The sequence below is a fragment of the Hemiscyllium ocellatum genome, chromosome 17 (assembly GCF_020745735.1).
Source record: "Hemiscyllium ocellatum isolate sHemOce1 chromosome 17, sHemOce1.pat.X.cur, whole genome shotgun sequence".
NCBI classification, from domain to species: Eukaryota; Metazoa; Chordata; class Chondrichthyes; order Orectolobiformes; family Hemiscylliidae; genus Hemiscyllium; species Hemiscyllium ocellatum.
The window spans coordinates 3,047,659-3,073,528 of NC_083417.1; the positions used below are offsets into that span (position 1 = coordinate 3,047,659).

At 41.2% G+C, this 25,870-nt stretch overlaps 1 protein-coding gene across 3 annotated transcripts in view; it reads right to left on the reverse strand.

Annotated features, from left to right (window-relative positions):
- Nucleotides 1–3,572: 3,572 nt before the first annotated feature.
- The window catches only part of LOC132823623 (transcription initiation factor TFIID subunit 4-like), a 339,253-nt gene continuing 316,955 nt past the window's right edge, over nucleotides 3,573–25,870 (reverse strand). For all 3 annotated transcript variants that reach the window (XM_060837554.1, XM_060837553.1, XM_060837552.1), the window contains exon 16: nucleotides 3,573–3,783. In XM_060837554.1, the coding sequence (XP_060693537.1) occupies nucleotides 3,616–3,783 (168 nt within the window). In that variant the 3' untranslated portion in view covers nucleotides 3,573–3,615. The remainder of the gene's footprint in view (nucleotides 3,784–25,870) is intronic.

Consider the following 25,870-nt stretch of genomic DNA (forward strand, 5'->3'; position numbering starts at 1 on the left):
GTCTTTGTAAACACTATGTACAAATGACTGACTTTTTAAAACCAGCTCTTCTGTTTCCTACATGATTGTTTTGCTTGCTCATTTGAGTAAACACCTTAAATAATATTTTGTCTAGAATGCAGATGAAGTGCAAATATACCTGCTCGTTCTTTGAGAACCGTAAAAAATTACTAAAACTATTTCAAACTGACTTACAAATTGTTTTATTTGTGCTTTTTTCCTCCCTCCACATTTGCCAATATTTCACACAGTTAAAAACGTAATGGGTCAGAGTGCTCGAGTGCAGTTATACAACTCCGGGTAGGGGAAGTGGTTGAGATAAATTCCGCTAGCCTGATAGAGGTTACCGTGTACTCCAAACAGAGTTTAGAGCAATACAGAAAGGGACACCATTGATTGAAAGACCTTGCTCTCTCTCACTCTCTGGTTCCAGTGAAGCGTTTGCAGACACACACACACACACTATGCAAATCTAACAAAATGGCAGCATTCTTCACCTTTATGTGAAACACAGGCCTGAAGTTTTGAAAACTCACATCCATTCTGCTCACCAGCTGTGAAAGTAGTAATACTGGGGAAGGGGAGAAGAAATTAATGCTGGCAATTAAAGTAGTGAATTAATACTGGGGGAAATGGGCAAACTGAAATCAGTACTGGGGAAACTGATACTGGGAAAGGAGGATTTATTAACAGGGAAAGGAATTAACACTGCAGATCGGGAAATTAATACTGGTAAAATATATTAATATTTGGGAAAAAGGAAACTAGTGCAGGGAGAAGAGGGCATTAATACCAGGAAAAGGAGGAGAAAGCCATAATAATGAAAGAATAATAGGAAAGAAAATTAATTAATATTAGGGGAAAAAAGGGGAACCAATAGCAAGGAGGAAGTCTTAATTAGTTCTGGGAAGGAGGGGTTTGAATTAATTTTGGGTTAACTGCTGAGTGATTACTCATGAAGAATTAAGATGGGGGTTGGGTGAGTTTGGACTGAGGTGAAAACTAACTATTGCCTTTATCTGTTGCTAATTTCCTTCTGAAGATTTGATTTGGCATAATCACATTCCCAGACAGATGTCCTCTCAGGGCCAACAGTGAAATCCTCTGAGCTCAGATGATCGGGTGCAGGAACAGCAAAATCTGCCCAGAGAGTGCAGACAGGAGGCTCAGAGATCCCCCTGGAGGGGCATTAGTCAAGCAGAATTTCAAACTGTGGGCATCAGGCCTGCATATGCTATCTGCCCAGGAATCAGCAAATAATTATCACTAGTCCAAAACGAATGCAAAGACATCTAATTTAACTCTGACAGCTGGAATAGAAATCTAGCTAAGAATGAGTAACTCTGTGCACACTGGGATTGACACCTGGAGCTTCTAGTGCAGGATGGCAATGGTACAGGGCAGGCACGATCAGCTGTATGACTTCTTCCTGTGCAGTAACTTTTCCATAGTTTTCAAACTGGGATCTGCAGATTCCAATGGTCTGCAGAAATATTTCAGTGGATCAACAATTTAATGACTAATTGGGTTGGGCTTCTAATAGACATGTTTTATTGCAGAGATACAGGGAAATCTGACAATAACATGCCACAGCACAATTCATCTCAAACAGGACTAACTGTATCACAGTTCATAATTGCATTTGTGGAAGAAGTCTCAGTTGCCCTTTCATCATGGGAATGGTACAGATTGTAATGAGTTTTGGAGTAGACAATGGGCAAGTCAAGTGAAAATGACCATGTGCAGGTGTCTATATGATTGCTATGGGCCTGGAGTGGACAACATAGAGTGTCTCACCTCAGACTGCAGTGTGCATCGAGCCGTGCTGATATTAGGGATTAGAGTGGTGCTGGAAAAGCACAGCAGTTCAGGCAGCATCTGAGGAGCAGGAAAATCAGGGAGAGAGAGGAGGAAAACTTCTTCAAGTCAGGCATCCTTGCAAGAGGATTCGCAGTAGGGTTAAAATCAACGAGATAAAAACAATGACTGCAGATGCTGGAAACCTCTCTCTCCCCGATTTTCCTGCTCCTCGGATGCTGACTGAACTGCTGTGCTTTTCCAGCACCACTCTAATCCAGAATCTGGTTTCCAGCATCTGCAGTCATTGTTTTTACCGTGCTGATATTAGCAAGGAGATAGAGACGCAGCAGCTCATCAATGATGGTGTGTGTGTGTGTGTGTGTGTGTGTGTGTGTGTGTGTGTGTGTGTGTGTGTGTGTGTGTGTGTGTGTGTGTGTGTGTGTGTGTGTTTCAGGGTGAGAGCGTGTGTGGGTGTGTGGGTGAGAGTGTGTCAGGGTGAGAGCACGTGTGGGTGTGTGGGTGTATGTTTGATGAGAAGTTGGAGAATGCAGACATTTCACTGCGAATAAAACTTGCTTTTTAAGCAGAACTCACTGCTGAAGATGTTATAATTAGAATTAACAAGGTTTTAAAAGGTACATCATCTTTACACATAGCACTTCCATATGATACAGGGGTGTCTTTATCCATGATTGTTGAGCCACTTCAGGAAAACTGTTCAGGAACCATTGTTGTATGTTGGCAATGTCTTTAATCAATCACTCACTGACATCACCTTTAACTCAATTGCATCAGCTGTCAACCTGGCAGCAACATTTTTGAGAGAGAGAGAGAAAGGCAACTGGATCACTAATGTACTCCATTATTGTAGTAATTCCCCACTCACCTTAATTTAAATTCAGGAAAACTTTTACAATTAGTTTAAACTAAATGATCCCACACACTGATTAGTACAAACAAAAAAAACACTGATGAGACCAGCAACGCCCACTTTAATCTCTCCATAAGGAACTTTTGTTGGACAATATGTCCTCACAGTTAAAATCTCTCCAGCAATTTCACCAGGTCCTTGTGTGCAACCATTTAATTTTAGGTTTGCAAAGAAAATTTAAATAAAGTTATAAAATGAAAACAATATATATTTCCCTTAAACATATAGTTTTCAATACTGCTAAAGGCTTTTGAATGCAGGAGCAGCTATTGAGACTAACTCCTGAAATGGGTTATAACATAATAATACCTAAGGAAAAGACAAGCTAAAGCACTGGAACAAGACACTACAATAGACGGTTGCATAATTGCAGCCTCCTCTTTTCCCGCTAAAAACACGGACATGCAGATGGTTGGTGGGGAGGTGGAAAGAGACAAAATAGAAGTTTAAAAACTGCTACAACAGGTACAGTCTGTGAGTAACTGGAGAGGAAGAGGTCAGTTAACAGTTTGGTCAGGGGTCCTTTCACTTTTCTGGCACAAACTCAGAAGGTGTATTCCTGTCTCAGGTACTGACAGACCTGCAGTGTGTGGGTTGCAGCATTTGTCATTATGGATTTACTAGAATTCACAGTTTTTGTTTTAAATCTCCACTGACAAATAGACAAAAAAAAACTATGTGGGGATTTGCAAAGAAATTAAATACTGGATGCAAACACTCGGCTAGAGGTATCTAAAGGTTATCAGAAGATGAGGTCTGAGGCAACAGTAAACAAGTGTAAATACAAAATGATTTGTTTGAGGAAAAGGCACAAGGCGGCGATCACTGAATACTGATGGCCTGTTCATGTAGGTCTGAGGGACTGGCTCCTTGTCCCTCACTGTCTACTTCAGCAGTGCTCGGTACAGTACTAGTGAGTGCCTGGTGTCTCGTTCCTGTTCCATGTAGAAGATGAAGTCCCTGAGGTTTACCCGAGTTACCCTCTGTCGTGTGTACTGGCGAGACAAAGCTGATCTGGCTCCTGCCTGGGGGCCTGCTGTAGGACCTGCACCCTGCAAGAACAAGAAACATAGGTCACAGTGGGAACCAAAGACAAGCTTCCTGGTTAATCATCGCTTTGTAGTCATTCTATTATGCCTGTGTCTGGTATCCTTGCCCTGGGACCAGTAAACCTCTGGCGAGCTGCCCAAGTTACATTCATGATGCATGATACAAGAGTGTTAGTGGGCTCTTCAACAATAAAGCTGAAAATGTGTTGCTGGAAAAGCGCAGCAGGTCAGGCAGCATCCAAAGAGCAGGAAAATCAACGTTTCGGGCATGAGCCGTTCTTCAGGAATGAGGAACAATAAAGCCAGCATATTTGAATCCAGTTCTAAACACACCCAATATAATCTGGTGGGGGTTACTGAATATTGATCTGGAGCACAAATCACACCGATACCTCTCTAACCTCCTTCCTGGAATGCAAACATGAACAATCTTATCTTTAGAACTAAATTTTTTGATTAAGGAAAGCTTTTTTTAGAAAATGTTAAAAAAGATCAGTCTCAGTAATGTCACAAAATGGATGCAAAACTGTCGATCTAAGCTTCTATTGGATAGCTGATATAGTATGTTACCACCTGTGAAAATGTTAGGGCAGCTTTAGTTCTGGGAATTCTGGGATGATGCTTGCTGTAGGTCAAGTCAGTCAAGAGAATATTAACAGCCATTTAGCCAAGGCCAAGGGTCGAACAATTGTCATGGAGATTATGGGGCAAAGCACCCTGCGCTGAGTTCAGCAAATGTGGTGCAAGATCTCACTCACCCTTTACTTCCTCATCTCTGTTAGCCACGTTCCAGTCTAGCAGCAAAGACTCTGTCTTTAATACCTGGTGCTGCGATACCAGCTCTGAGCTTCTCTTTCGATGGCAATATTAATTATAAGTGGAGTTCAAATCTCACAAAATCTCGTTGAGGAAATGCGCCTTACAATTTGAAGTCAGCATCATCAACAAAAATTCCAAGGAGAAGAGTTGAAAGGCACAAAACTAACTGGACTACAAATACCTTTAACAGGAACCAGCTCTGGACCCCTGCCTGAATTATCCTATCTCAGACTCCAGCTTCTCACAGTGTTATTGATTTTTCATCCTACCCAAAGTAGGAAAACTCTTAATTGTACACTGCTAAGAAGGTATTAGCTTTGTCACAGTGCTCACACTTACATTACAAAGATATTGGTTGAAATTGCCTACCAAAGCCCTGGGGACAAAAGCCAGGCTGATACTCCATTGCTGAGGGAGTGCTGCACTGTTAGCAGATGCCATCTGCTGAATGAAACATTAAAATGAGGCCTGATCTGAACTGGATGGTTACACGGTTTTCCAGTGGCATTGTTCGAAGAACAGGAGGCTCCTCGTGTTTCGGCCGGCATTTAACCTTCAAATGATTACTGTTTGTCAGAACTGGCTGTGTGTGCATTGGTTGTTGTGTTCTCTATATTACAATAATCGCATTTCATAAATATTGCAGTAGCTCCAAGTACTTTGAAATGATTTAAACACAAGTTTTTTTCTTCTTTTTCAAGCAATCACAAAACTTTAGACACCATCTTTTGAGGACTATGAGAAGTAGGAAGGTCATTTAGATTTGTTCTAAAACAAAGGTAAATTTATACACATTAAAGGAACACAGAAACAAAAGGTGGTTAAAACGCTAATGAAAAGGTCTTTGAAGTAATTACCCCAAATATTGCAATTCTCTGATTTGTTAGATTGACGAGGTCATGGATGGAACATCAAACCATTGTGTTATGAGGGTTCTCAGCCCAGATACAAAGTGAGAGGTAAAAAAAACAGAGGCAGTTTTATTTCCCCAAGAGAAAGCTACAGGAGAGGGGCGTCAGCAGACTCAAGGTTAAGATACACATTGGTAGTTAGATGCTATTTTGCTTAATTGAAGTAAGCTGACCCAGTGAAGTGTAGAACACTATACAAAGAAAAATGTTTGAATGAAGAAACCATAATTATTATTCTTGTGCTTGCTTGCTTAGTTAAATGAAACAGCTGCAAGATTCAATGTTGATCTCATTAAACCAAATGCTTTCTTCAAATATTGCTCTAAAAAAAACGATGAATACATGAACACGTGTGGAAGACAACATCTCGTTCACTGATGAACAGGGCCAAAATGCTACATACACAGCTGAACCAGGTTATGTGGCCCCAACTGATCTCTGTCAGTGACCACCCATGCTCTTCTAACTCTGACTCTGGGGTATGTCATGGGTTGTTGAATATTCACTCGATGGGTCAGACTGATACAGGAAGGACCAGAACCTCTGCACTTGAGATATCCAAGGTAAGAAAAAACACGAGGCGGGAATAAATGGTGCCTTTACAATGTCAACCAGATTTTTAAAAAAATGCTTGGGGAATAGGAGAGAAAATGGGGATTCTCATTGTTGGGGGTGGGCTGTTTATGTAAGGAGGGGGCTTTCAGACAGAAATGCAGAAAAAATCCCCCAACATGAGGAAAAAGACATTCTCTCAGTTTAACGACTGCAAACCAGAATGTATTCAGCTCTTCAGTAGCCTCAACAACTGACAGAAGAAACGATCCAAAACTATATAGATTGTTTTTGTTTACTCAAATAAATCCCAAGTTATCAGTACATACTTGTTTTTCCTATGGTCTGCAAATCACATATGGAAAACTACACCTTTAATAAAGTAACTGCACCTTAAGGAACTCAAACAGAGGCCAACATTGTCTGTAGCCATAGTAACAAATTAGTGAGCAGCACACAGCAAGGGAAAAAAATACAAGAACAAAGCCTTCAGGTAATGTACCACACAGCTACCCACACTTCAGGCTCTGGTGTCTCATCTCAATTTCCATCTCTCTCCCTGTTTGGATTTTCTTTCTCCCCCAAATAGGTTTATGCATGTGTGTGTGTACGTGCGTATGTATTTTTCAGCTACATTCAGGGATATGCATCCTATTCTGCTGTCAGGACTGCTTATATTAAACAAAGCCAGCCTTGTTTGTGGGCTGTTTGCCTCCAGGCATCCTCCTCCAGCCAAGAGGGAGGAACAGCTTGGTGCTGGCCTTGGCTGCAGCTGCTGTTCCTTATCCTGTGATCAGATGCCAGGAAGCGATCAGGCAAGGGCGTGTCAAATGACGGTGGTTTTGCAAAACAATTTTGTTTTGCCCAGGGTGGAACCACCTTACATCTTCCTTATGCTCTCAGCTACCAACTATGTAGGATAAGTACACCAGCAGAAAGACAAGTGGGCTAGAGTGCAGTTCCCAAGCCAGCATTCCTCATCCATAGAGTTCCTGGGATGCAGGATTTCTGCACAGCAAAAGAAATACCATTTGGGAAGAAGGAAGAAAAGTATATGACATTTTACTGGTTGGGTCAGCATTTATTGCTCCTCCGAATTACCCTGGAGAAGATGGTGGTGAGTTAGCTCCTTGAACCACTGCAGTCTTTGGAGTGTGGATACATGCATAAGACATAGGAGCAGAATTAGGCCATTTGGCCCATCGAGTCTGCTTTAGCAATTTTCTCATAGGATCCCTACAGTGCAGAAGAAGGCCATTCGGCCCATTGTGACTGCACAGCTCCTCAAAGAGCACCCCATCCAAACCCAGTCCCCCCACCCCGCAACACCTAACCTGCACATCTTTGGACTTCAATCCCATTGTCCTGCATGAACCCTGTAACCTCTGATCCCTACAATGCTGTGAGGGAGGGAGCTCCAGGATGGTAACCCAATAACAGAAATGGAACTGAAATATATTTCCACGTCAGGATGCTGAATGGTTTGGAGGGGAACTTGCAGGGGCTGGTGTTCCCATGAATCTGCTGCTCTTGTCCTTCTGGGTGGAAGTGGTAACAGATTCGGATGGTGCTGTTGAAGGGGCTTGTTGAGTTACTGCTGCCGCTGTGCATTCGCAACAGAGGGAGTGAATGCTGAAGGTGTTGGAGAGGGTATCAATTAGGGACTGGTGTGTTTGATGTGTCAAGCTCCTTGGGTGTTGTTGGAGCTGCACTCATCCAGGCAAGGGGGGAGTATTCCATCACACTCCTGACTTGTGCCTTGTAGATGGTGGACAGGCTTTGGGGAGTCAGGAGGGGAGTTACTTGCTGCTGTATTCCCAGCCTCTGACCTGCTCCTGTAGCCACTGCATTTATGTGGCTCATCCAGTTCAGTTTCTGGTCAAAGGGAACCCCCAGGCTGCTATTATTAGAATAAGGATTACATCATTGGGAGAAACAGCCCTTTAGATTATTTAAGGAAGTATCAGGTAATACTGAAGGAAATAATCTGTGTATTATAAAGAGTAGTAGGCCTGTGTAAATGCTAGAGAATAGCACCCCCTGTACACAGGATAGGGAACAGCAGAATCTGGATATAAAGTATAGTAGTTATCAGCAAAAACTTGTATTTCTAAGAGATATTTTAACATAATAAAATATCCCCAGTCATTTTTGTAGGATCATGAGAAAATAAAGTATCATACTGAATCACGTAAAGAAATATAAGGTCAGATGAGGTAGACTAAGGAATGTGTTGAAGGAGGAAGGCGAGGTGGAGAGGGCAGGGAAATGGTGGAACAATTAAAATCAGGGTGTTCGAAGGGCCAGATTGAGAGGTGCATGGCTAAATTGGAGGGTTGTGGGATTGGAGGAGATTACAGAGACAGCAAACGTATATCAGAGATTGACAGGCTTCTTGATACATTCACTTATGAGGATAGCCGAGAAAAATAGTATTGAAGTGAATGATCAGACAGGATCTAGAATGGCAAAGCTGGCTTCGGGAGTTGACTGGCTGATTCCTATGATACCAACCAACTGCAACAGGACATAGACACACTGTTGGAATTAACTGATAAGTATCAGATAGAATATAAATTAACTGTGAAGAAAAGTATTTTGGCAAAAAGGATAGGAAGGGATAATTGTTCTGACACGTGTAGAGAAAATGGTTAGTTTTATGAGCCCAGCTGATGTTATTATCAAAAAATGTCAGATCCCAGATGTAAACCTGGCTTGACAAATCATATTTTGAATTGTTTTGGATTTAACAAAGTAGTGAGTGTGGTGCTGGAAAAGCACAGCAGGTCAGGCAGCATCTGAGAAGCAGGAGAATCGATGTTTCAGGCATCAGCCCTTCATCCTGATATTTTGTGGGGTGATTTTGTACTTGCAGGGTTACATTGTACTTTGCTCAAAAACTGCATACATTCATGTAGAACTCTGAGCTCAAAAACTGTATGAATTTATATAAAACTCCGTTATCTCACTTTTTAGATTAGAATCAATCTAAACATCATGGCATAGACAAGAAACACAGGGGGCCAACACCTTCAACATATTGTCTAGCTATCACCATTGTTACAGCTAACCTGAGAATGCAACTGTTTTTAAAAAAGGTTTTGTGATTTACACACGAAAGAAGTGAAACCATCACTGTATTCTAACAGATGAAAGGCTTAACAGACAATCAATTTTTCAATGTATAATTTCAGTTACATCACACTGTAGATTTTTGCTATAAATTCTGTGTTACGACCAAGCCCTCCATTATCACCTGATGAAGGAGCATCGCTCCGAAAGCTAATGTGCTTCCAATTAAACCTGTTGGACTATAACCTGGTGTTGTGTGATTTTTAACTTTGTACACCCCAGTCCAACACCGGCATCTCCAAATCAAGAATTTTACCATTAGCCCAGTACTCTGTATTCCTGTTACTTCTTCCAAAGTGAACTACCTCACACTTTTCTGCATTAAACTCCATTTGCCACTTCTCAGCCCAGCTCTGCATCTTATCTATGTCCCTCTGTAAGCCACAACATCCTTCGGCACTATCTACAACTCTGCCTACCACAGTATCATCTGTAAATGTACTAAACCATCATTCTACACCCACCTCCAGATCATTCATAAAAATGACAAACAGCAGTTTGCGGTACACCACTGGTAACTGAGCTCCAGGATGAGCATTTCCCATCAACCACCACCTTGTCTTCTTTCAGCTAGCCAATTTCTGCTCCAAAGCGTGAAACCACCTTCAATCCTGAAACATCTTATTTTGTGCAATAGCTTATCATGTGGAACCTTATCAAACACCTTACTGAAGTCCATATACACCACATCAACCACTTTACCTTCATCCACCTGTTTTGTCACCTTCTCAAAGGACTCAATAAGATTAGTGAGGCATGACCAACCTTCACAAAACCATGTTGACTATCCCTAATCAAATTATTCCTTTCCAGATGATTATAAATCCCTTCTCTTACACCTTTTCCAACACCTTACCCACAACTAAAGTAAAGCTCACTGACCTATAATTACCAGCGTTGTCTAGACTCTCCTCCTTTAACAAGGGAACAACATTTGCTCTCCTCCAGTCTTCTGACACTATTCCTATCAACAATGATGACTTAAAGATCGAAGCCAAAGGCTCTGCAATCTCCTCCCTGGCTTCCCAGAGAATCCGAGGATAAATCCCATCTGTTTTCAGATCTTCCAAAATTGCTAAAACCTCCTCTTTGTCAACCTCAATCCCATCTAATCTAGAAATCTGTATCTCTCTATTCTCACGAACATTGTCCTTTTCCAATGTGAATACTGAGGAAAAGTATTCATTAAGCGCTTCCCCATGTCCTCCGATTCCACATACAACTTTCCACTACTGTCTTTGTTTGGCCCTAATCTTACTCTAGTCATTCTTATATTCCTGATATACCTATAGAAGGCCCAAAGGTTTCCCTTGATCCTATTCATTGTCCCCTCCTGGCTCTTCTTAGCCCCCTCTTTAGACCTTTTCTTGCTAACTTATAACTCTCAAGGCCCCTAACTGAGCCTTCACTCCTCATCCTCACATGAGCCTTCCTCTTCCTCTTGACAACAGCTTCAATTCCTTGAGTAAACCATGGCTCCCTCTCTCAACAACTACCCCTCTGCCTGATAGGTTTATATTTATCAAGGACTCGCAGTAGCTGTTCCTTGAATAAGCCCCACATTTCAATTGTGCCCATCTCCTGCAGTTTCCTTCCCCATCCTAAGCATCCTAAATCTTGCCTAATCGCATCATAATTGCCTTATGGAAATAGTTAAACCTATTTCCCTGAAGTATATACCTAACCCTGCCCATTGTGATTGTAAACATAACAAAATTATGGGCCCTATCACCAAAGTGCTCACCTACCTCCAAATCTAACACCTGGTCAGGTTCATTCCCCAGTATCAAATCCAATGTGACCTCGCCCGTTGTTGGCCTGTCTACATACTGCGTCAGAAAACCCTCCTGCACACATTGAACAAAAACTGATCCATCTAAACTACTTGAACTATAGTATCCCCAGTCAATACTGGGGAAGTTAAAGTCCCCTATAACAACCACCCTGTCACTCTTGCTCCTACTGAGGATCATCTTTACTATCCTTTCCTCTACATCCCTGGAACAATTCGGGGGCCTATAGAAAACTCCCAACAGGGTGCCCTCTCCTTTCCTGTTTCTAACCTCAGCCCATACTACCTCAGTGGATGAGTCCTCACATGTTCTCTCAGCTGCTGTAATACTACCCTTGATTAACAATGCCTGTCCTCTTTGCTACCATCTTTGTTCTTGCTGAAACATCTAAAGCCCAGAATCTGCAACACAAATTCCAAGGTTAAATAATAAAGATATAATCCCATTAATCCCAAAGCATTCCTTTATAAATCGAAACAAAACAAAGCAGGATAAGTGTTGCTGTGCTGGTAGTGTTACTGCTCGACCAATGTTCTAGGGATATGGTGAAACTTGGACTGAACAAAGAGCTGGACCCAATGGTAACCATGTCAATTGTTGCTGAGTCACTGATGCCCCTCAGACAGGGAAAACTAACATCCTTATCTGGTCTGCCCTACATAGACCCATAGTAATGTGGTTGACTCTTAATGCCATAATTTAAAGTTGTGGGCTAAGTGTTGGCAAGTGGGAATAGTTTAGATCTAGAGTAGTTTACTCAGTGCAAACTCCATGAGCTGAAATGCCTCTTTTGTGCTGTCTTTATTATGTAAACAGCTTTTGGATAGTACTGAAAACATTATCCAAACCATACCCACGTCAAAATACCTTATCTACCATCTCAGAAGTTTGAAGTCACTTGTGATTTTAAGCTTTCGACTGGGACTGCAAATAGCTTCTTCTGGAGCTATAATACACCTGCTTGATGTAGTCATTTAAGTAACCTCTTCAGGGTTTTGTCCCAACACTTCTGGTGTGGATCTAATATTAAGTCTTCACTCTAAGCCAAACTAGGTCACTATATATACTTCCCTTCTCAGGAACACTGGTCTACACAGACACCCTATTCTAAAGACTTCACAGGACTACCCACTCAAGGTAAAAACTGAAATCTGGAAGTCTCTCTCTACTCGAAGGGTGTTTATACTTAAGAAATTTCAAGCTTCAGAAAACTCTAATAAATCTAGAGGCCCCATTAATTAACTGGATGAGTTGCAAAACAATCTGAAATAATCAAAAGTCCACTGGGGTGGTGCACACAAACCCATTCACTCCAAAACCAAACAAAAGCTGTTTTAAAATAAATCACCAAAGGCTACAGAAATAGATAAACTGTATTATTAACTTTAGACATTTAAAACCCTTCAGTTATAAATTCAAAAACCATAAAGCCAAACACACAATAAATAACATTAAAACAAATATATACAAATCACACAGTTTACACCACACTCCATCCCCCCAATAAGAATGGAAATGCATGTTAGAGGCATTTTTAATATTTATCAAGTCATCTCACCAGTAATTCTATGACATACAACTCTAATACATTTTTACATTAATTATACACTGATTCACACAGCAATCACTTTTACATGTCACAAAATCTCTGGCATGTATGCTGTTGACAAAAGTTAAAAATCACATAACACCAGATTATAGTCCAACAGGTTTAATTGGAAGCACACTAGCTTTCAGAGCAACGCTGCTTCATCAGGTGATAGTGGAGGGCTCGATCGTAACACAGAATTAAAGCAAACATTTGCAGTGTGATGTAACTGAAATTATACATTGAAAAATTGATTGTCTGTTAAGCCTTTCATCTGTTAGAATACAGTGATAGTTTCACTTCTTTCATGTGTAAATCACAAAACACATTTTAAAGTTGCATTCTCGGGTTAGCTACTAACAATGGTGATAGCTAGACAATATGTTGAAGGTGTTAGCCCCCTGTGTTCTCTGTCTATGACCTGATGTTTAGATTGATTCTAATCTAATAAATGAGATAAGTGTTTTACATAAATTCCTGCAGTTTTTGAGCTCAGAGTTCTACATGAATGTATACAGTTTTTGAGCAAATTGCAATGTAGCAAACTGCCCGGTTCTCAGGATAACTCCATACAACCCTGTCACGGTGGACGCTGCAAGACCTGTCAGACTGTGGACATAAATACCACTATTACGCGTGGGAACACCTCCCACCTTGTACATGGCAGGTACTCATGTGACTCAGCCAACGTTGTCTATCTTATACGTTGCAGGCAAGGATGCCCGGAGGCATGGTACATTGGGGAAACCGAGCAAAGGCTACGGCAACAGATGAATGGGCACCGCACAACAATCAACAGACAGGAGGGCTCCCTCCCAGTTGGGGAACACTTCAGTGGTCCAGGACATTCAGCCTCGGACCTTCGGGTGACCATCCTCCAAGGTGGACTTCGGGACAGGCAGCAGAGGAAGGTGGCCGAGCAGAGGCTGATAGCTAAGTTCGGTACCCATAGGGAGGGCCTCAACCAGGACTTTGGGTTCATGTCACATTAAAGGTGACCACCATTGCACTACACACACACAGAGATACTCCTACATACAGACCCGCACAGATACCCACACACAGCCTTATAGACACACACACTCCCACGCTCACACATGCACCCCCTCGCAGACTTAAGGCACTCTGCACCCACTACACACACACACACACACACTTTCTCACACTCACAAAACCCCACCCCAGACATACACACACACAGACAGACAAAGACCCACATGCACACATATATTTTGTGGGGTGAATTTGTATTGCAGAGTTACATTGCAATTTGCTCAAAAACTGTATACATTCAATAACTGCAGGAATTTACGTAAAACTCTGTTATCTCACTTATTAGATTGGAATCAATCTAAACATCAGGTCATAGACAGAGAACACAGGGGGCTAACACCTCCAACATATTGTCTCGCTATCACCATTGTTAGCAGCTAACCCGAGAATGCAACTTTAAAAAGAAGGGTTTTGTGATTTACACATGAAAGAAGTGAAACTATCACTGTATTCTAACAGATGAAAGGCTTAACAGACAATCAATTTTTCAATGTATAATTTCAGTTACATCACACTGCAAATTTTTGCTATAAATTCTGTGTTAGGATTGAGCCCTCCACTATCACCTGATGAAGCAGCGTTGCTCCGAAAGCTAGTGTGCTTCCAATTAAACCTGTTGGACTATAACCTGGTGTTGTGTGATTTTTAACTTTGTACACCCCAGTCCAATACCAGCATCTCCAAAAGTTGATAAAAGTGTTTGTGATGACATTGTCTTTACCAAATCCATGAAGAATTGCTGAATTATAAGGTTGAAGAATTATCTCCATGGAGATAATTGTAAGTTTTTGTCTCAAATTATTTTCAAAAAAGCAAACAATTATGAACCATATAAATACTTGTTCCATCTACATTACTGGTGATTTCAAAATGGTGCAGAGTCAGCACTAGGCTCAATGTCTCTTTCTCAATGGTTGAGTACTTTTGTTGATATGCAGTTTCATTGAAAAATAACTGGCAGTCAACCAATCCTCATCTTGTTATCTTCCAATAAAACCCACCCCACACCGATGTTGTTGACATCAACAGCTAGTTTGAGAGGTTTTGCATAATTTGGCACAGATAAAGCTAATAGTATGCTGGCCTTCAAAACAAGAGGAATTGAGTGTAGGAGTGAAGAGGTCCTTCTGCAGCTGTACAGGGCCCTGGTGAGACCGCACCTGGAGTACTGTGTGCAGTTTTGGTTTCCAAATTTGAGGAAGGAAATTGTTGCTATTGAGGGAGTGCAGCGTAGGTTCACGAGATTAATTCCTGGAAATGGTGGGTCTATCATATGTTGATAGATTGGAATGACTGGGCTTGTATACACTTGAGTTTAGAAGGCTGAGAGGGGATCTGATTGAGACGTACAAGATTATTAAAGGATTAGACAGTCTGGCAGCAGGAAACATGTTTCCACTGATGGGTGAGTCCCAAACCAGAGGACACAGCTTAAAAATAAGGGGTAGGCCATTTAGGACAGAGATGAGGAGAAACTTCTTCACCCAGAGAGTGGTGGCTGTGTGGAATGCTCTGCCCCAGAGGGCAGTGGAGGCCAAGTCTCTGGATATTTTCATGAAAGAGATGGATAGAGCTTTTAAAAATAGTGGAATCAAGATTATAGAGATAAGGCAGGAACAGGATACTGATTGTGGATGATCAGCCATGATCATAATGAATGGTGGTGCTGGCCCGAAGGGCCGAATGGCCTACTCCTGCACCTATTGCCAATTGTAAATGTGCCATTATCATCAGCTTTAAAATTTTCAAAGGCAATTTCACATCCTTCAGTCCATTCAAATTTTCTGCTTTTTTAAAATTTCTTATGAATGCAATGATAGTGCTAAGTTTCAGAACAAAGTTGCAATCGAATCCACTCATGGCAATATAATATAAAACTTCAAGTTTTATCTTGGACACAATGGCCTGAGTAAGAAAAACATCTTGAATACAGAGCTGGAGTAGTGCTGACTGTATAATCACTGTGGATTGTCATAAAAAAACCCATTTGGTCCACTAATGTCTTCTAAGGAGAGACTCTGCCATCATTATCTGATCTGGCTACAGGTGACTCCAGGCCCAGAGCAGACTCTTGACTGTCCTCTGGGCAATTGGGAATAGACAATAAATGCTGGTGTAACCAGTGATGGCTACATCCCATGAATAAATGGTGTTTGCAGGTGTCCTCATCAAATATATAACTAAATTAGCTTTCTGTAGTCAATCCAAAGAGGTTAGTCAAATGCTGTAAATGGTCTTCTCAGGTTTGACTATCACCAACCAAGCTGTCAATGTAAACAGTCTCACTGGGGCGTCGGAGGCTGGGGCTCACCTTATAGAGGCTTCTAAAATCAGGAGGGGCATAGGTAGGGTACATAGACGGGGTCTTTTCCCTGGGGTGAGGCAGTCCAGAACTAGAGAGCATAGGTTTAAGGTGAGAGGGGAAAGATATAAAAGAGACCTACTTTCACACAGAGGGTGGTGTGTGTATGGAATGAGCTGCCAGGGGAAGTGGTGGAGGTTGGTACAATTACAACATTTAAAAGGCATCTGGATGGGTATTTGAATAGAAAGGGTTTAGAGGGATATGGGCCAAGTGCTGGCTAATGGAACTAGCTTAGGTTAGGAGATCTGGTTTGCATGGACGAGGTGGACTGAAAGGTCTGTTTCCATGCTGTACATCTCTATGACTCTATGATTAGTTTATTGCATAAGTGTTGAAATGTTGCTGGTATGTTTTCCATTCCAAACAGCATGACTTTGCACTGATAAAGTTAATCTAGTATTATAAAAACCAAGATTTCTCTAGCTCTCTTGATTAAAGAAACTCACCAATACCTCTTTAGCAATCAACTTTTATTACAAATCAAGTGTGTCCCATTTGTTCGACCCAATTCTCCAGTCTCAGTATAAGATATATTCCCACTTTCACTACCTCATTGACCTTAAAAAAATCAACACAAAATCTTTGTGACCCATCTAGTTTTGGCATCATCACAATCAGCAAGCTCCAGTTACTTTGATACTGTTCAAAAATTCATTGTCCATCATGAACTTAATCTCTTCCTGAACTCATGTAAACTGAGTCTGTAAAGGTGTTGCTTCACATTTCTCAAATCACCATCATCACCAGCAAAACTGTTTCTCCTGGCCCATTCCCACAATTTCATTTATAATTCTGTATTAGCATTCAGGCATTGACAGTTTTCTGGAAGATTTATCTTTTAAGCACCTCTGTATTTTCCAATTTGATTACTGAAAGTTAACTTTTGAAATTTCCAGTTCGGATTAATTCTCCCACAGTCCTAAGTACAGTGAAAAGTTATGTTTTGCGTGCAGTCGATGATGGTATATCATACCATACGAAGTGCAGAGGTAATAGAACAGAACGAAGAATACAATGTTACGGCTGCAGAGAAGGTTCACAGAGATGGGGATCAACATTAACGTTTGACAGACTTATTCAGAAGTCTATTTCTCTTCCTAATTTCTTCACTACTGTAAATACACGTTTCTCGCAACTATCATCCCTACTGTAATATCTTTTAAAACATGTTAACATGACATAATTGTTGACACACTCGTTATCCAGAGTACTCACTACATAAATCACATCATTGGGGTTCTTCTTAATTTGATAAAGTCTAGTGAGCCTTCCTTTAATGGTTTCCCTGAATCAGTAATAACTGTGTCTACTGCAACAACATTTGAACTTTGGCTTTTCTGTCTGCTCTAGCTTTTATTGTTTGTTAAGTTTTTTTTCAATTTTTGTTAACTAAAGTTTCTCTCTGAAATTTGACACATAGACTGGAAGCAATCGTTCTAAGCTTTGGTTTATTAACTTCTCTTTAATTAATTTAATTGGACCTCTTGCCTCATGCCCAGATATTCCATCAAAAGGACTAAACGCGATGCACTCATTAGGAGTGTCCCTAATGGCAAATGTTACAATGGCCCTTATCCTAATCATTAGGACATTTTTGGCAATAAGCCCTAATCATAGCCTTCAAAGTTTGATACCACTTTACCAATGCAACTTGAGTTTGTGGGTGATACGCATAAAAATGTAAATTGTTTAATTCCCAAACTAGACATAATTTCTTTAAATATTTGCAACATATAATTTGAGCCTTGATCCGATTTTATGTCTTTGGGTAATTCATACCATGTAAAAGATTGAGCTAATGTTCTCATCACCACTTTTGCAGTAATTTTCCCTGAAGATACCACTTCAGTAAATCTAATGGAAAAATCCATAATCATTAAAAGATACCGGTTCTCTTTCCTGGTTTTAGGTAGGAGTATCATATAATCTATTCAGATCTGCTAAATGATTTTGCAAAAGTTTGTATTGAAATTAAAAGTGCAGCTTTACTGAAAGGTTGGGATTTCTCCACTATCTGACATGTAAGGCATGGAGTCACATATTGGTCACATCAGGCCTATTTCCTTCCTCTATGGACATCACTGACTCAGATGGGCTTTTACAACAATTAACAATGGTTATCATGAGAGTATTATTTTTTAAAATTCCATACTTTAGTGAATTAATTAAAATTCTATTCAAAGCCATGTTCTGAGAGTATCAGCCTGGGCTCTGGAATACCAGTCCAATGACACTACAAGCACACCACTCCCCATCTGTGTTAGAGTCCTCATGTTTATCACCAGGCTTTACATTTCTTCTTTACAGTTTAAAAAATTTGGTCATGAGTACTGCTGGGTGGCTCAATATTTTCTTTGCCCATTCTTAATTGCCCTTGAGAAGTGGTAGTGAGTTGCATTACCGAATTGCTGCAGCACCTGTAGGGAAGGTACAATTCTGAACACCGTTGTCATGTGTGGACTTTGATTGTGTGCACAGTGGCAGGAAACATTATAAGGAACATAGGGAAGCAGTTCTGGAATTTTGACCTAGTGAGAGTGATGGAATGGTACAATTCCAAGTTAGTGGTGAGTGGCTTGGAGGGGTTCTTGCAGGGGATGGTGTTACCATGTATCTGCTGCCATTGTCCGGTTTCTAAATGGTAGAAGTCATGAGTTTTAAAGGTGCCATTGAAAAACCTTTGGTGATTTATTGCGATACCATATATGAGCTATGCTCTGACTGGGATGTATGAAAAGCAAGCTTGTGCAGTATTGCTCTGAAAGCTATCAACATTTTTCAAGAAAAACAGTTAGGGAAAGTGAGACAATAGAAACCAGGAGGCAGTCTTCTGAATTAATATATTTGATGGTCCTGTTATAAATCCAAAATCTCAAGCTCAGGTACTCATCTAAACTGCACCCACACCCACAGCAGCTAACCAGGATGACAAGCTGCACAGCTCCTGCTCATGTCTGACAAGTCATACAAGCAGGGACCACAGCCCAAGTGTGGCCACTCTCAGTCCCCTTCTCCAAACAGGGAGGAGGGTCAAAGATTACCTAGACAAACCAGGAAGGTCTCAGTTACCATCTATCATGACTTGCATTCTTGAGGAGATACTGGATTGGAGAAGCTGTCGTCTTTCAGATGGAAATTCCTGTTCTTGCCAGTATTTCAGGACTCTGTTACACAGATTGTGGGACTAGTGATCCTTGCTGATATCTCAGCTGACAATCCTTCTCCAAACATCAAATACAGTTTAACTAGACCTTCATCTTGTTGTTGTGCAGGAGGTAATGTTTGGACCTTTAAATGGTGAGCTTGAAGCTTGACTGAAAACTCATCTAACCAAAGTGAGAAAATGGTTAAAAGAGAATCAGGGAAGATACAGAGAATCTATTTGCTTTGATTGCTAAATCAAAGCAAAGTAACAATAATCTTAAAATTAGACATAGGTAATTCAAAGTTGCTGGCTGAAGAGGTTATTCCACGCAAAGAACAGCGGAAATTTGGAATTCTGCACTCAAAATGTTGTGGATGCTGAGGGAAAATGGAGCTTTCGGGACTGTGATTAATCAATACTTATTGGTTAGAGGGCAACAAAACATAGCAATGTCTAGGAAGTGGAGCTGAGGTACAGCTCGGGCCATGATGTAATTCAATGTCAAGGTAGGTGTGACAGATGATTGGCCTTCTCTTGTGAATAGATTTCTGAGGAAATTTGGAGTAAATTCAATCTGTTAAAAGGGGCTGGATCTCTATTTGTCGAGAAGTGGGATCAAGTGTTCAAGATATTAATAGCATTGTATTATTTTTTGAGGAGTGGCAGTGAATTGACAAGTTGAATATGGGGTGTGGAGCAGGAGATGTAATAACCTAAAGAACTCTCGCTGGAATACTTAGAACAGTCTTGTAGTCACTGAAGACTTTAAACAGAGAAGGAGTTGCCTTCACTTCAAAATGGTTCATTTTTTTGTTAAATGGTTTCAGAGTTTTGAAATATGTCATAGAGCATTAAACAAGCTTAAGACATTCTTCAGACCTGTTTTGAAACATTAGTGCATCAGGAATATGTTGCACCAGTGAGAGAACCAAGCCAACCTTCCCCATGGTAGTAAATACAAAGATCACCACAAAGTTGGAGCAATGGTCAAATTTACAATAAAAAAATCACCATTGCCTTAAGATAAATACCACGGCAGCAAAGCACATGCTGCCAATAGGGCATCAGAGCCCAGTGATCCTGCCTCCCCTGGTATATATGCAACCAGCAGTCATTATTTTCCACTCCTTAAGTGTTAAGACCTGGCTGAACATGAACCTGATGGACAGCAAGAATCTAAATGTATTCTGCTCTGGGGAACTAATCCTTACCTCAGGTCCGTGCAGAATGAGTTGAGCTTATGAAGGATAACAGTTGGAGCTCTTACATTTGGAATCAGTACCCCTGTGGGGTACTGTGGGAGAGGGAAAAGAGTTCCTGTTCTTATTACCTGTGTGTGAGTCTGCACATGTGTGTGTACGTTTTGGACATTCGTACACTGCATCATTTATATGGTGTAAAGGCTTGCATGCATTTGCATCTAATAAATGGGTGTCAAGAATATAATATTGTATATATGTGTGAGCTTTGTATTCATTTATGGAATTTGGCAGCACTATTAGTGCAATTAGTGCCCAGACCTAATTGCCCTAAAAGCTGATGATGGGATGCCTTCTTGAACTGCTGCAGTCTGTGTGGTGTAGGTAGACCTACAGTAATGTCAAAGAGGAAGTTCCAGGATTCTGAACCAGCAACTGTGAAAGAACTTTAATATATTTCCAAGATAGGATGATGTTTAACTTGAAGAGACAGTTACAAGTGGTGGTATTCCCATGTAGCTATTTCCTTTGACTTCTAAGTGGGAAATGTCATTGGTTTGGAAGGTGTTGTCTAAGGAGCCTCAGTGAGTTACCACAATGCATCTTGTACATGGCTCACAACGCTGCCATCTTGAGTTAGCGATAAGGGAATGAAGAAACATCAAGCAGTGCACTTTCATAGCTAACTGACTGCGAAATTGCAAACCTCTCTAGAGGTTGGTCAATAAAATTATAAACAGTGCAGTTTCACAGCTGAATAAGAATTGAAAGAACTGTGGATTCCATAAATCAGAAACAAAAACAGAAGTCGCTGGAAGAGCTCAGCAGGTCTGGCAGCATCTGTAAAGAGAAATCAAAGTTAAGGTTTCAGGTCCAGTGACTTTTCCTGAGAACTGAAATGTTCACTCTGATTTCTCTTCACACATGCTGCCAGACCTGCTGAGCTTTTCCAGCAACTTCTGTTTTAGTTTCACAGCTGACCTTGGAGACCTAATGTCAGAATTACACACTGCAGCTGGGATTGATGATTTCAGAGGGTGGTGCACGTATGGAACGAGCTGCCAGAGGAAGTGGAGGGAGCTGGTACAATTACATTTAAAAGGTATCTGGATAGGTATATGAATTGGAAGTGTTTAGAGGGCCAAATGTTGACAAACAGGACTACATCAGTTTACGATATCTGCTCAGTGTGGACACGTTGGACCGAAGAGTCTGCTTCTATAATGTATAACACTACGATTTAAAGGGGCAATCAAGTGGCTGTTTATTCTGGATGGTGTCACACTTCTTGAATGTTGTTGGAGCTGCACCCATCTCGCCAAGTGGGGAGTATTCCAGCACTCTCCTGACTTGTGCCTAGATGGTGGGACAGGCTTTAAGGATAAGGGTGAGTTACTCAACACTCAACACTCATTTTCTGGCCATCTCTGCAGCCACAGAAATTGTCTGGTCTGGTTAAGTCTCTAGTTACGAGTAAACCTTAGTTGACGTGGGGGATCTGACGTTCAGTATACCATTGAATAACAAGGAAAGATGGCTGGATTCTCTTTGTTAGAGACGGATTGCCTGGCAATTATATGATGCAAATGTGACATTCCTCTTAGCCTAATGCTTAAGTTTTGCTCTGGTCTTGTTGCATGCAGGCCCTGACTGCGTCAGCATCTGAGCAGTATCAAGGAGGCACGCTTTTTGTAATGTGTAGCAATTATTCCTATGCTTGTGCCATACTTTCATACTTTATTTCATTAATGTCTATAACTGTTATCATTTAAAATTAACTGTTTCATTTGCATCATCTTTAAAATTTGGTCCATTCGAGAAACCAAATAGCTATCTCTTGACTTGCTCATGTCCATTTTTGGAGATAGTGACTGGGGGTAAGGGGGCTCTAATGGACAGGAAGTTGACATTTAATCATCTCAGACAGAGCCAGGTGCCTCAATCCCAAGCTGTTGCCACTGCTTAGGGAGTCAGTTAAAGTGGACAGTGTCAGCTAATTTAAGAGGGAATGGATGGCTTTTTGGTGAAGGATATGGGCTGTGTTTTTGTCCTCTGAGATTGGCAGATGTATAGTGCAATCATTTCCTGCTCCATATATTCCTGTGTTTCTACAAGGTAACAACATGCAAGATAGAAGTACAACTGGATAAATACATTAAGGTCTGAGGAAGGTCTCCGGACCTGAAACATTAACTTTGATTTCTCTTCACAGATCTGCCAGACCTGCTGAGCTTTTCCAGCAACCTCTGTTTTTTTGTTTCTGAATAGATACAACCTCTTCTGAACATGTTTCTGGTACGCTTCCAGTTGGTGGGAAACTGTCTAAGCACCAGTATAACAAGTGTCCCACAGCCAGCAGCAGTGAGCTGGAACATCTGCTGTAGCTAAAACCCAGAAGTTTCACAAATATAGTGTGTTGCATTTGTCATACTGGAAGATGTTAAAATATTGTTTCCATTTAGTTTACATTAAAATATTTTACTCGACAATTACTATTCATTCATGTATTTATTTTGTGCTTCTACACATTTATTTTCCTTCCTCTATCTTGTTTGAAGGCCCTCTCCCTTCACAACACTAACATGTCTTCCTCCCTGGTCCAAAGGAACAGAAGACAATCTACTCCCAGGCCACAGTTTACAATGCCCTCTAGTGACTCTACACTAATTGTGTCCAAATCTTGGAAGGATATCCATGTCTGGAAAGATTTACACGAGATATTCCACAGTGGTATCAGGAATGATGACGATTCACTTATCTGGAGAAAATAGGGAAGTAGGGATTCTTCACCCAGGATCTACTTGGGTGTAATGCAATAGTTAAAGTGAACAAAAGTATATTGGAGGTCTTTAAGCACTCCTACCTCTTTGACCAGGTTTTTAGCAACCCATCCTCATAGGTTCTTATTTGACTCCTTGTCAAATATCTTATAGCTTTTCTGTGGAAGTTTTACTCCATTAAAGGTGTTTTATAAATACTATATTTTTATTGACTTTTAGATGGACAGATTATAAAATTTGAAGCAGTCACCGAGGGATATAGATTCCCTGGTGGTGGCTTCAAACAACAGCTTCAATCATTTTGATGCTCAGTGAGAGAAAAGTCTGGTTCATCTTTTCAATGTCCGACAGAAGGATTTGTCAACGCTGAAGTGACTGGCGGAACTGATGGAATGTTAGAGCCAGATGTTGTCAGTAATGCATTAACTACGTGTAATGAAGTCCCCAAGGCTGATCTTTAGGAAACTCCAAGGATGAGTACTGCAGCACCCTGATATCTACTCAGTAGTTCACTGCTAGTTTACTGAACTAATAACTCAGAAATCACGAGTTCAAATTCTACCATCACAATTTCAGGATTAGAATTCATTTGACAAAAAATATGCAAAATTAGAAGCTGTTTCTAGTAAAAGTGATCATGAAGCTGTCAGATTAGTCATAAAATCTTAACTGGTTTATTCATGTCTCTTTGTGAAAGCAGCCAACAATAGACAATAGACAATAGGTGCAGGAGTAGGCCATTCTGCCCTTCGAGCCTGCACCACCATTCATTATGATCATGGCTGATCATCCTCAATCAGTATCCTGTTCCTGCCTTATCCCCATAATCCTTGATTCCACTATCCTTAAGAGCTCTATCCAACTCTTTCTTGAAAGTATCCAGTGACTGGGCCTCCACAGCCTTCTGGGTAGAGCATTCCACACAGCCACCACTCTCTGGGTGAAGAGGTTTCTCCTCATCTCTGCTCTAAATGGTCTACCCCTTATTTCTAAACTGTGTCCTCTGGTTCGGGACTCACCCATCAGCTGAAACATGTTTCCTGCCTCCAGAGTGTCCAATCCTTTAATAATCTTATAAGTCACAATCAGATCCCCTCTCAGTCTTCTAAACTCAAGGGTATACAAGCCCAATCGCTCCAATCTTTCAGCATAAGATAGTCCCACCATTCCGGGAATTGACCTCGTGAACCTACGCTGCACTCCCTCAATAGCCACTCATCCACTGATTTAATCAATAAGCACATCAACCTGGACCCAATATACCGGCCACTGCAGCGGACAGCTGGAACTGACAACCGGAAGCGGCAGGTACAAACCACTACAAATGCCGGAGGAAACATCACAGAAGCGCTTCACAGGAGGCTCCCAAGCACTGAGGATGTCACCTAGACAGGAGACGAAACGTCTGCAACACAAATTCCCAGCTCGGCAAACAGAATCACAACAGCAAATAAATATAAACAAAAGTAAATCGACTAACAGATTTGGTCACATAGTTTCAAAGTATTAGTAATTAATTACACCCGGAGATTTTTGAGACATTTGTGAAGTTATTCCTTTGGAAGGGAGAACAGGGTATTATTTAAATGGACATAAACTGCAGAAAGCTGCAGCATAATGGGATTTGGGAGGATTTGTGCATGAAACATAGAAAGCTGGCACACAGAGGGTGTAGCAGGTAATCTGGAAGACTAATGAATGTTAGCCCTTATTTCAAGAGCCCTCAATAACAGTCATTGAGTCAAAGAGTAATACAGCATGGAAACAGGCCCTTCAGCCCAAACTGGTCCATGCTGACCATGCTGCTCACTCAGCTCGCTCCAATTGCCCGTATTTGCTTGTTGATTAAATCTGTGGATGAGTGCCATGCCTCTAGGAATTCCCTGGCTGTTCTCTGTTTGGCTTGTCCTATAATAGTAGTGTTGTCCCAGTCGAACTCATGTTGCTTGTCATCTGCGTGTGTGGCTACTAAGGATATCTGGTCGTGTCGTTTCGTGGCTAGTTGGTGTTCATGGATACGGATCGTTAGCTGTCTTCCAGTTTGTCCTATGTAGTGTTTTGTGCAGTCCTTGCATGGGAGTTTGTACACTACGTTAGCTTTGCTCATGCTGGGTATCAGGTCCTTTGTCCTGGTGAGTTGTTGTCTGAGAGTGGCTGTTGGTTTGTGTGCTGTTATGAGTCCTAGTGGTCGTAGTAGTCTGGCTGTCAGTTCAGAAATGTTCTCTAAACCCTTCCCATCCATGTACCTATCCAAATATTTTTAAAATGCTGCTATTGTACTGCCTCAACTACTTTCTCTGGAAGCCCTTCCATACAGGCACTACTCTCTGTGCGAAGAAATTGCCCCTCAGGTCCTTCCTAAATCTTTCCCCTGTCAACCTAAATCTATGCCCTCTCATTTTCAATTCCCCATCCCTGGGAAAAAGACTGTATGCATTCATCCTGTCTATGCCCCTCATGATTTTATACATCTTTATAAGGTCACCCCTCATTCTCCTATGTTTCAAGGAATAGAGTCCTATCCTGGCCAACCTCTCCCTATAACTCTGGCCTACTAGTCCTGGCAACATCCTCGTAAATTTTCTTTGCCCTTTTTCCAGTTTAACTATATCTTTTGTATAACAGGGTGACCTAAACTGTACCCAATAATCCAAGTGCGGCCTCACCAACGACTTACACACCTGTAACATAACATCCCAACTGCTTCGACTGATGAAGGCCAGCATATTAAATGCCTTCTTCACCATCCTGTC